At 32.3% G+C, this 13,247-nt stretch overlaps 1 protein-coding gene across 1 annotated transcript; it reads right to left on the reverse strand.

The window, feature by feature from the left end:
• Positions 1-872: 872 nt before the first annotated feature.
• On the reverse strand, positions 873-12,935 carry LOC147064962 (sugar transporter SWEET1). The gene is made up of 5 exons (XM_085958353.1): positions 12,768-12,935; positions 10,242-10,415; positions 6,805-7,084; positions 2,991-3,110; positions 873-1,925 (listed from the first exon to the last, which is right to left on the reverse strand). Exons 2-5 carry the CDS (start codon positions 10,409-10,411, stop codon positions 1,806-1,808), a joined length of 690 nt encoding a protein of 229 aa, XP_085814479.1. The 5' UTR covers positions 10,412-10,415; positions 12,768-12,935; the 3' UTR covers positions 873-1,805.
• Positions 12,936-13,247: the final 312 nt, after the last annotated feature.

Raw genomic sequence — 13,247 nt, forward strand, 5'->3', positions numbered from 1 at the left:
TTCATAGTGCCTGAAAATGCCGAAAGGCGAAACCCGGGTTGCAAAAAAAGGACTCATAGAATAGTACAAAACTCAAATCAATTAAAATTGGGTCTTTCATATTCTTAAGGTATTGAAATATGTCTCTTTTCTAAAAATATAATTTTTTCGTGAAATAGAAAGGATTGTTTGAGAACAATACCCCTAATTTGCAGAATGTTGAAAACAAAATTTAAAGTCGATTTACACAACTTGGTTACCGGTGCACTCGTATTGGTTAAATCCTTAGCAACTCAATTAATTATTAAAAACAAAATACAACAAAACTTGAATGTTAAAGGAACAGACCAACAGAAGGTTTTCAATATGTGGCTGCATCGGTGTATGATGAGGATTTCATGGGCTGAACTTGTCACCGATCATAAGGAATTTAAGACAGGCACAAGATAATTTATAGCGACAATCGAATACCTAAAAGCTGCATACTTCGGCTATATTTTCCGCAATGAGAAATGATTTACTTCTATGGCGCCCACGATGGATGAGGGGTAGAGTATCTGTTCGCTTTTGAAGTCGTGGGTCGTAAATTCAACTCGCGCATCTGTGTATTTGGGTCCAGAAGTAAGATCCAACAGGTTGAGCAAGTGGCTAACCCTTTTTAGTAAAATCAATCTAATTAATGAAAAAAAAAATTTTTTTACAGCTTTCAGACAAAACTAGAAACAGACATACATAAAAAATGTGGCATATCAGTTCTCATTGGTGAATTTATTTTCAGTATATCAAACTGAACTGGGATCCGGTTTCAATGAATTAAATTAATGCTTTGGGTACAGTTTTCAATGGTCATTGAGGGGCTACAAAAATGTTTTATTAAAAAAACAAACATTTATAGTAAAATATTTTAATTTCCAACATTTATAAAAAAATATACAAATACGCTATTTCGTTTATAAAAAAATAATCATTCATCAAACAATTTATTCAAAATACGAGTCTGAATATTATGTATTACAGTTCATTACATCAAGTAAACAATAAAATCAATCTCATCTCTAAACTTAACGGACATCCAAGCAACGGTTATATTATATTTTATAAAACAACAATTTTTAAATAAATGTTTTATCAAAGGAATGAGGACTTGACTTCAAGGAAAAAATGGAATGAAAGAATTCGTGGATTTACATATTATTATGAAAAGGATATAAATATGAATCTCCCAATTTAATTTTCATTTTATTCTATTGAAAAATTAAATAGTTAATTCTACGAAATAATTATTATTGAGCATATTATACAAAATAATAGTTAATATCTAATTTGGTGACTGTCTTGCTTTAGTATTTCTGGTTGCGCAAAGTTTATTTTGCTATCCTTCGAAAACATTACAAATAAGTATATTTAATTGAAACATTTCAAAAGATTGCCAGAGCATAAAAAATAATGGGGATTTTCTCTTTTCAAGCAATATGATTTAAATTAACTTCTATCTGAAATAAGTATCACTAATAAATTCAGGAATCGGTTTTATTTTACATTATACTTTATGAATCAAAAATATAGCTACCCATTATTTATATTTATATGAAAATATTTTTTTATTTTAAAATAGTTATTGTGTTGACATGACAGCCTAATATTGTTTTCCTAAAATTGTACTCTGTTGGCATATATTTTAATCTCATTCTAACCAAACTATCATAATTTATTATTGCATATTTGTAACATTTTATAATACATTAAGTTATTGACAATCAATTTTCATTTATATTATGAATTTATTAAGAAAATTATCGCACAGCTAAAAACTGTTCACGAGTGAGTTAATTTGATTTCTTCGATCTGTTCTTTTTGCTGGTGATAGATTTCACCGGCTTCGAAGGATAGATGGCCATCAAAGTGAGTTGGATTGCACTCAGCCCGAAGAACACAACATTTTGGAACTGAAACATAGTAAAATAAAATTAAACATGTTCCTGATATCCTCTCTAAGAAATACTAGTAAGATAAGCAGATAGACATGTCTGATTAATTATTGTGCGAGGAACGATTGAAAAATTCACTTGGCTATTCAACCAGAGAAATTAATTTCTACTCAACATTTGATAGAAAACAGCACCGAAAATAAACCATCGAATTTGCATGCTTTCCAAGATAATCAAAAACACCATATATAGGTATCTGTTGAATATTTAAGAAATTTATGAAACAAAGTAATAATATTATTTATTAACTACATACATATTTTCACCACAAGTGACATTTAATACTTGATATTAAAAATTCTTTAAAATTCCTTAAGCGTCAATTACATTTAGCTACTTCGAGCTGTTTGTTGGCAAATTTAATAGCGGTCGATTCAGCTACTGTGATTACGATGATGACACACAAAACTTTCCATTCGCTGAGAAGCCACAAGCCAGCGACTATTTTGACAGAACGTAGTTCGTTTTTTTACCGGGAGGTTGCTACTGCGCAGACGCAGTAGGCCCATACGCCGGCGTGTAGCGTGTAAAGTTGACCGGCTTTCAACTTTTCTCGGTAGAGTGTTTACAATTTGCTTGTTAGCTTGTTCGATGATTACACTGGGCGAATTTACAGGCAGATTGTAAATTCGCCGACAAACAGCTCGTAAAGTAGCTCAATGTAATTGACGCTTTAGTTCAAAGTAGGTTGAGAGTGGATTTATTGTCAGTTGAAGTACATACATCATTGTGGTGAAGAGGGTACAGAAGATATTCTCTTTTAGACTCCTTTATTTGAGGCTTTATAGATACTATCCGAATGACTTTCCCTTAGGTATGCTTACATAATATTGTAGTTTAATGTTTAGAATAGAGATATATTTAGCTACATATTTTTTTCAACACCTATACGTCGTGGTGTAAATGAAATTTCTACGATTCTAGATTTTTTTTTTAGGTATTAATTAACCGTTTGTACGGTAATTACACCAATTATCTAATTGCGGCACAGAAATGTTTAAATGGAGATGTGTAGGTACTCACAATAACAAACTGGTTCCTTAGAATAATTCCGTAGACGAGCCAAAGCATGGAGACGATTGTTCCGGAGAATATGATGGGGAATGGCATGCCGGCTGTACTCTTCGTTCTGATGATTTCCCTCTGAAATTGGAAAGAGAAGTATGCTTAAAATGACGAAATGCAAAATAAACTATCCATTGATGTACAGCCTTGTCGATCAGTTGTACACTTTTGTGTTGCGGATGTGACAGCTGTTTCAGGCTATGAACCCATTAAGTCACAATCAAAAATAAAGGTCAGCAAGAGTGGAATAGGGTAAGGGTGTACAATTTTATTCATTATCAAAGTGAATGTAATTAATATGTATACAATAGAATCTGATATAATTAATTTAGCATACAGAGATAAGTGTTGGTGTTATCAGCGTTTGAAAGTAGGCAACTGAATCATTATGAAATCATAGCAAAAATAATGAGATAAAAAAATCTCACGAATTGAATGAATAAGGCCATTGAACTCGGATAGTCCTACAATGTGGAAATTATTTAATTAGTTTAGTTAAATAAAGCAAAACACAATATGTACACTGATTGTTAATTGACAATGTCTCATTGAAACGGACAAAACTGGTGCTGATTATAATTATCACATAATGTGGGACAAGTACTATATAATATATTATTGTGTTTCATTTTAATTAATGCAATGTCTTTTCGCCAAGAATTGACAGTAAATACCACCATTAAAGATGGTTAGGTTTTTGTAAAGCACATGTCTCAATATTTCGACAGTGAAATGATACTAAAAACTTCATTACAGCAATGATAACGACTATCCAGGGAAGGCGATAGCAGGTAACCGTCTCGAGTAAGGAAGAATCCGGGTTAAACTTACACACGTGTCACATACATTGTACGTCGAATACTGAAAACTGCTCTCGGTTTATGCATTTACGCTCATTTAATGTTGGTGTATTACACACACTATTGCACGTGCATAATGCGTGGTTCATTTTCGTAGGACACTCACACATTCAAAACTCTGCTTCAACGTGCGGCGTATTGAATATAGCCTATCGGTATTCTATTAATTATCTGTTCTGTGCGCCTATCAATAGACAAAAAAAAAACTGAAGCAACAGGACACTAAAAATTGCATTTCACTGTATCCATTAAGGCAGAGGGGAGCAAACTTTTTGGATGGAGGGCCAAATTCAAGAATTCAAAATGAGCGGCGGGCCGCAAATAAAATACCATTTTTAGATAGGTATACACTATTTAGTATCACGAAAAGTAAACATTACAAAAAAATTAATGAGATGAATGAAACTGTTGTACATTTTTTAACATTTTTTTAAATTTAGGTGTTAATTTTGTAGTTGATATTCTCAAAACTGCTTGTAAATGGGCATCGGAGATATTTGATCGTAAAGAATTTTTATTGAGGTTCATGATCGAAAATGTTTGTTCACATATATAGGTTGATCCAAAAATAATGAACATTTTTCTTTCATAATCTTTAAGTTGGTCGAATTTGTCTGAATTAAGGGTATTGTAAAATTTGGAGATTTCTTCACGACGATGCAATTCTCTTAAATTAGTGTCACACTGCAGATCAATGATCTAAAGTTGTAGCTGTGTCGGTACACTATCAATATCTATTGAAAATGGATCGCGTACTATTGCTAAACTTGTCTCAATTTTTCGGAAATCACCAAATCTTTGTGAAAAATCGTCATTCAGAGCTTCTTACCATATTCTTTAAATTTATATTCTGGTATATTCAGTAACTTCAAAGTTTGAAAGTGGTCCACGTTGTTATTCGATATTTGTCGAAGGAATAACTTGAGTTTTAATTGAAATCCATTCAAACTTTTTACCATATCGTGGGCATATATTTTTTTTCCTTGCAACGCGGAGTTAAAAGTATTTAAATGTGTCACGATGTTCAACGTAGAAAATAGTGGTTACATAGTGTGAGACGAGACGCAAGGAAGACGTACTGAGATAACACGATACAAATACGAAACAAATTCTTCAAATTTTAATCTATTGTCAATATTTTTAAAAAAATTATAAAAGTTAAAAAAAAAATATAAAAAAAGTTATTCGTAATCAGAAGTACAATTATTAATGATGGTGGGCCACAAAAAAATACCCGGCGGGCCACATGCGGCCCGCAGTTTGCCCCCCCTGCATTAAGGGGTAATGTTTATACTAATTACAATCGAGTTTGTAGTCTTTGTTATTAACATCTGTGTATACATAATCTATATTTAGACAGAGTAAACAGAGATTTCAGGCCTTAGGTTGAAACAATGTAACTGATTTAATGTATATTTCTTATTGTCAAGAAAAAAGCGCAATAATTAATGATGATAAGTGATATTATTATTCCTATCCATAAAATCTGTGACACATCCACTATCTACCGTTATTTTTATTATTACCTGAACCTCCTTGAGAGACGACATATCCTAAAAAAAATCAGTTGTGATTGACAGCTGTTAATAAAAAATTCTTGACAGAATGACCTTATTTTTGCTGTATATAAAATCTCATCGAACAATGTTCGTAAATTTATAATACAGTATCAATATGTCTTGCATCGCTCACTGAATTGTGTAGGGCACGCTATGAAAGAACGTAGGATAACATCACTAAGGTCACTAACTATACACCTCTCGGGAATATAACTATGTATACCCTTTGGTTGCATCGGCCTCGAGGTAAATCGACCCTAATAACCGTGCGCTACTTCAACTGTTTTAACTGAAGAAACAACGGTTCTTTTGCAAGATATCAACTCTTATTTCCAGAACATAATATTTCTCAAGTCTGTCGCGAGTGAGTGTCAGTATGTGAATGTTTATACTACACTCTGCGAATTGTAGTGAATTGTAGATGCAATAATTATTATCATTGTAATCAAATGTAAATATTTGCGTACATAACTACTAGAGTGTTTTTCAATCTTATCACAAAACGAGGTAGATTATACCGAACACAGATGTTTAAACATTTCAAGCAGACACAAAGGTCATTCAATTTATAATTACAACATTATCTAACAATATTGTTATTGGAGAGTTACTGACATAATTTATTATCTTTTACACACAGAAATACAGACAATCATTACCTATATTGTCAAATGAGTTAGCATTTATTTGTAAGGATTCCATTTTATGATTGTATAATACTGTAATATACCAATACATCACATTACTGCCAAGATATGTTCATGAAATGTTGGACGTACGGCAAAATTTATGAAGGATCGCTTTGCATTTTATGGATTTCAAAATCAGATTTCTATTATAAAATAGTAAAGGCATTCACCGGGATGAATTCGGCTCCTTAGTGCCATAGAAACGTATCTCAATTTTTAGCGTTTTGTAAAATAACATAAACAATTATTTTCTTTTTATATTCAACGAATAATTCACAAGACCTGAGAATGTAACATTCTTAATTGAACATACATAATTTGAAAATACCTCAGATATATAATAGGTTTGACTACCGCTGTCATATTTTTTTCAAAGATTTTTTCAAATAGGAAGGTATCCGAGGTGTTTTCAGATTATGTATATTCAGTAAAATAAAATATTAGATAAATAAAAATATAAGTGGCGAAGAGACTTATCAAAAAAATAAGCAGGTAAAAGATAGATCAATACGTATCTTCCGAAAACACTTGTTAATGTCAGGTGTCGATTTATTTGTGTTCGGAGTGTCCTGTAAATTAGAGAAAATGAGATAGGTTTCATTGATCCTTAGGAGCCGAATTTTAAGTCATGCATAATGAGAATGAATAGTAAGAGTGAACTTACAAGTCCAAAGAGAGGCGAAGCGACAAGCAGCATCATGAGAATGGTCACGATTATGCCGAGTCTGTCCTCAGCTATGGCCGGATCCTCCATGACAGTGTAAGATATGATAGCAGCCGTGAGCGCTCCTCCCAAACCCATCTGCAGCCAGACGGATCCCTTGCTCTTGGAATATGCATAATACCAGCAAAGATATATGATGTTCAGAAATATTCCGGCAAAACTGACTTTTATCATTGTGTCATCGCGGAGCATCAAACCGTACTGCAGATTGAGAACACCACTGTACACAAATGATCATAATGTTAATAACAAAGCCTAGCATTATATTAGTCTTCGTGGTAATACTATTAATGTTAATTGAGGCGCTGAGGATTGAAAAGTGGACCAACTTGAGCAAATTGACTTCAAAGTTAGATACGTGATTGTTCGTTGCCAATGTAAATCATCAGATCTGAGTTAACTTTGAATTTCAATCTAAGTTTCCTCAAAAGCACTGCTTTTAAATATTGGTTAATTTGAAGTAGGAAAATAGGTATAAACAAATTTACAAGATATTATCCAAACAAAAATAATCATTTGGTCAGGCATTAATAATTACGATTTCAATATCGAAGAATGGCCTCAAATGTCTAAGGTTATCTAATCGAAATTCACACGATTGTAACATAACTCGGGGAACTTATGTTTTCCCATAAATGTAAGACAAAACAGACAACAGATAAAAATAGGACAACAAAATTAATTCCAAGTTCATTATATTTGCACAAGGAAACAATGCAATCATGGATTTTTATGGAAAGATATGGTAAACTGATGACAGATTGTTTGTGTCAGGCAAAATTAATTAAATGCTACAGTTTAAATTTAACACATCATAAGGAAATTATCTTATACTGGAATTGATCATTCATAGAAAGAGGTCCCACACCATTTCATATAAAATAATTAACACAAAACACAATTAATTGTGTACTAGTAATTCCATTTAGTTTAATAATAATTAGGATAAGTTTAATCCGTTTCAAAGAAACATAATTACAGAATATGCAATATATTGTTTTTTCTACAGTGTCCAATCCAAGGAGATCTAACTGGAGCGGAGGTTGTATTACAGATTTTTGTTTTTTTACGAGAAACGGATGTTAGACATTTGCTCAACCTATTAGGTCCATACTATGGGCCAAACACATTGAAAAACAATGTGTGATTTTGAATGACTCGGGACCCACGACATTATAGGCCTGATGCGCAATCGCCCGGCCATCGTTTGCGATAATACAGATATTTACACTAATTAATTATTTTCCGACCATGTCCAATCCTAATAAGATCATAATATGGGCCTCCACAGAGTGGAGGTTTGTATTAACAGATTTTGTCTTTACGAGAAACGGATGTCAGCAACTTGGTCAACCTATTAAGTCCATACCCATACACAAATTGAAAAACAATAAGTGTACTTGCCAGACACAGGATTCGAACCTGGGACCCACGACGCCATAGGCCGACGCTTAAGCTAGAAGATACGAACAATAATCAAATAAAATTTAGACATGGCAATAATAAGACCAATAATGAATTTGTAAATTTACAATAAAATACATATTAACAAGAAACAACGAAAACACGAGTAAAATAACAGTAGATAGGTATATAAATATAGATAAAAATTAAACAATTAGTTTAGTTTTAAAAATTTGTTAGTATAATTAATATCCGTATTATTGTATATTTTGTACCAGTTGGTAATGTCATTTCGAAGCGGGCGAAACCGGTCTTATTATTATTATACATACTAAGAGGAATTAGTACCTACTACATATTGTCTTTAGTTTTAATTAATATTATAATGTATTTCCAAAAAATTCTTTTGTTGATATAGGTATTTAAAAGTGTCCATATATAGGAAACGAGGGGTCGGATGTGTCTCAGCACTGTACTATATAAATCAAGACATAGCTGACCAAAATGTATTATTTTGACATATCGACTATCTTAGTGTACGGCCTGTGTGGATAGCATTCGGCGGGGCGTGCGCAACTCAAACGTATAACCATGTGTGAAATGTTCGTAGACAATGTCTTTTTTTGGTTATACGTTTCAGTTGCGCACACCACTCATGCCCCGCCGAACGCTGTTCACTCAGGCCGTACACTTAGATTTAAAACATCCAACCTTCATCCCCAATCAGTCCGGATAATCGACTGCATTTAGTGATCCTAAGCTGTAAAGTTTACGATATTGACCATTGTCTTGGGCTAAGTTTTGTTTAACTTGAAACGGCAGCACTACACTGCTACCTGCAAATAATATGTAGGCCATTCTAGTGAGTGCTTCAAATATTAAAAAAACCATAAATCATAAAAAAGCAATCGCTGATAATTTTGTGAACTACATAAAAATATCAATTGCATAATAATAAAGATAAAGTGAATGCCGTAATCATAGATAAACAATGTGTGCAACTGGTAGTAAGTGATACCTGTGACATTGCAGTTTGAATGCATTTAGACTTAGACGTGGATCAAACCAATGTACCTACTACTGATATATACAATTCTTATGTAGCAACATTATTCAAGAGAGGTGAGTGCTAGGTCAGTCGGAAAAAGCATAATAGATATTTTATCTCAAATTTTAGAACCACGTCAATCTCAATTAGTGTCAAGCAGAACGTCGCGGTCGACGTAGCAACATTTTGACAGATTTTTTTTGGAATAGTTAAAAAACAAAAAAGTTTCTTCTTTTATATAGGGAAACAAATCCTTGGCACGGGCGCCCATTATTAGAAATTAATATTTAGTATTTCGGCACCTGAGGCACCATAAAAAGGTTCGCTAATAGGATACATGATTTTTTTACATGATAATAACATTGCTTTGGCATTAAAGGTCTTTATATAAGCAGTAGCCTTGAATATAAATGCCAAAATTGCACAGCTCATCTTTAATAAATTATTTTGCATTAATAAAACAAATTGCATGAAATGCGTACTAATGCATTTCTTGTAAGTATTTATTTGACACAAATGCTTACGTACATAATATAACATTTTACTGCATTGTGGATTTATAAATATATTTATAAAACAGCGTATTTCGTAAAAACGTGGCAATGCATTGTCGGATTCAAAAAAAGTATATGAAGTAATACTTTTTGTGTTTTCACAGTGGTAATATTATAAACGATGTTGAAACTTATACTGTTATGAAGTTTATATATTATTACAAAATTATTGGAATATGAAATTTCCGAAAACTGTATGATTTATTTAAACATTCTAAACGATTATGGAGACTTTATTTCACAGAGTGACTCTCAAAGTACTTTCAGTACATGAAAAAAATAAACAATTAGGAATTACACTAAACACCGGTGTAGTGCTAAATAAATTTGTAAAGTTCACTAATAATATTAATAAAATAAATATTACTCACATAACAAAACCGCCGAGGAAAGGCATGATAGGGAAATTCTCAGTGTTGCCCTGCTTCCGGATGTCATTGCACAAAAATGCTGGTGAAAAAAACTGAGCGATCGTTGTAATAGCGGCAGCATTTCCAACAATATCCTTGTAGGGATCCAACAGCTGAGCAAAGGCTTCCATATTGCTAGAAAAAACCATTGACAATTTTGATTAAAAACAAGAAAGAAACTAGCAAAGAGGGGGCCAAAAATCTAAAAATCGATAAAATGATAAAATCTCCGTAAATACATATTCTATATTATGTAATTTTACATAATATGTAAACATCTGTAACAGAACACATCAATAACATGTGAAAAAAATGTTATAAAACTTAATTGACCGACATAAACTGATGGATTAAAAGGATATAAACCAATACAGATATGCCAAATTTTATTTTGCCATTTTTGCAATTATAGGTTCTTATTCTAATTTGAAAATACAATTCAATGGAAAAAAGAAACCTATGTTAAAACTAATTATTTACGCATTAAAGACAAAAAAATTGTTTACAAAAAAATAATAAATTGCGGACAAATCAGTTTCTGGAAGTAGATGCCCTCCGATGCAAAACAATTTTACTTGACTTTCCAACGTCAATAAGAAAAATGGTTGATATAATTACATGAAATTTGGTTTCTCTTCTCCTTTCAATTCGGCAGTTCTGGCATTGCTTTTTATAACACCTAACCTTTTCTTTACCTTAGTAAATAATTATATTAACCGTCAATATATTTGTGGTGGCCAAGATAGCCAGTAGATCTAAAAAGGTTGGACATCAATGGAAAATCATTGTTGATTTATGTTACGTGTAACTCTCTATTTAACAGATTTGTTATCAACATCCTTGATGCTGAGCTTGTTGCATTTACAAATGCATCACATGACATAAATAAAGTATGACCAACTAATCTTCCAATCAAAGTATTATTCCTATTACAAAGCGGATAAAGAAACAACTAAATATTAGCCATCCTGTCCGTCTGTATAAACCAGTGATTCTCAAAGTAGGCACTGGAAGTCAAGGAGGCGGTAGGTGATGTTGAGAAGACAGCAGAATGCACTAGAATGGTGAAAGGGGATGAATAATACTAAAGAATACATAGGTACTAAAAAACTTAGGTATGAATGGATTTAGATTTTTTTTCAGTATGTGTCATTTTATGTGTGTTTAAGTACAGTGGAACCCCAATCTATGGTTATTTAAGGGCCTCTCCAAAAGAAACGATCAATGCGGGAAAACGATTGATGCGGAAAGTCCAAAAAGTAAGAAAAATACTTGTTTGGTAACATTTTCAAAAAACTTGTTTAATTATGAGATTTTTTTGAATATCAATGAAATAGAATCAGAAAATTCATTTTTTTTACAAAGAAGTCTTTCATAGTGAGTTGCCTCTTCGTAGTCTGTGCATTTTAATTCAAACAGTGACCTCTCTAATTCGCTCACTTTTGAGTAGTAAAACGATCAATCGGGGTAAAATTGTTGACGGGACCGTAATATTTAGACGATAGATCAAGGAAAACAACAGATCGGGGAACGACGAATGCGGGATTATTTAACACTGTTCTTACGGGTGTTTGGCCGGGCCTTTTAAAAAAGAACGATGAATACGGGAAAACGATAGAGCGAGGTTCCACTGTAGTGACAAGTTCTGTTTGTATAATAACAAGCATCACATCTTAAATACCTTGTGTTTTTATTCAAATGTAATTGTTTAAGAAGGGAAGGGTTGGTGCAGTTCCCGCCTGGCTTCCCGTACCTAATTTTCAATGCCCAGAAGTGTGGCCGTCATATCAAAAGTATCGATACTTGGTATCGGTATGGTATTGATACTTTTGTGGTGGCCCTAGGCAGAAAGTTAACAGCCACACAAAACAGATTCTCAGACCCTTTATAACATAAATATATGTTTACTGGTAAAACGGTATTATTTTTTTAAAATCCTACCTACCGATACTTTTTAGGAGATACGGAAATGAGTTTGTACATATTATATTGTGTATTATTTGTAAAATCGAAAATGTCATTCCAATATGAATCCAGTTAGTACCTACATGACACTAGAATATTGCCAGACTTGTTAACTAATAAACAATACACCGAAGAGGATAAAAGGAATCAATCTGTTTTCCACAATGAAGGTACTTATTTTATTAATTCATAATTAATGACTTTCAACACAGGTAACATTAAATACAATACGTCAGCAATAACTTATCCTGCTTATGGAGTCAATATTAATTTATAATAAGCAGATAATATGCTTGCAAAATTGCCAGGGAAGGTTTTTAACATATGAATTATAGTGGTTCTAGTATTGGTATTTTTCATTATAAAACAACCTACGCAGAATTTCCGAAAGATTGCACATTTTAATACGACGTATTTTGACACCGACTAAATTAAAGAAAAAAAATCTACGTTTCGCTAGATAAAGAATATATTGGGAACTTTCATAGTATGCATAAACTATAAGGAAATTATAATACTTACTATTTAACCGATATCCTAAATCACAGGCTTTATAAATTTAATACAACTTCACGGACAAGCCGGAAAGTCAAGACAGCACCGGAATATGAAAGCGAAGGAAATAAATAAAAAGTTAACCTTCAAAATTTGATAATCACATTCGCCGCACTTCAACTTTCAACTTCAATTAAATGATGCCAGGACACAAAAAAAATACTTTTTATTCTCCCAACTCTGAAAATATGGAAAGAAGTAAGTTGAATGATTGATAAATTATTATTAGTAACTACCAAAGAGATGGAGTCCAATCTCTTTGGTAACTACCTAATTAAAATTATTTTTTTAAAATAAGACTAGTAGGTACCTAGTTTTAATGGGTTTTATCTTTTTAGGTTTTAGTTGAATTTACTTAGTGGTATAATTTCGCCCCTATTTTTTATTTAATAAAATTTGATATAAATTATGATTAATTAATTTTACTACATTTTGATGTCTTAAATT

This window comes from Rhyacophila brunnea, unplaced genomic scaffold (assembly GCF_057557595.1).
Source record: "Rhyacophila brunnea isolate RB1 unplaced genomic scaffold, BYU_Rbru_1.0 scaffold_7, whole genome shotgun sequence".
NCBI classification, from domain to species: domain Eukaryota; kingdom Metazoa; phylum Arthropoda; class Insecta; order Trichoptera; family Rhyacophilidae; genus Rhyacophila; species Rhyacophila brunnea.

What these genes read in the sequence shown, in the direction of transcription:
- LOC147064962 (XM_085958353.1), bottom strand. Translation starts at nt 10,411, where the DNA reads ATGGAAGCCTTTGCTCAGCTGTTGGATCCCTACAAGGATATTGTTGGA. An exon ending in CTTCGCCTCTCTTTGGACTT is followed by an intron (nt 3,111 to 6,804) that starts GTAAGTTCACTC and finishes TTCCAATTTCAG; the next exon opens with AGGGAAATCATCAGAACGAA. An exon ending in TAAGGAACCAGTTTGTTATT is followed by an intron (nt 1,926 to 2,990) that starts GTGAGTACCTAC and finishes ACTATGTTTCAG; the next exon opens with TTCCAAAATGTTGTGTTCTT.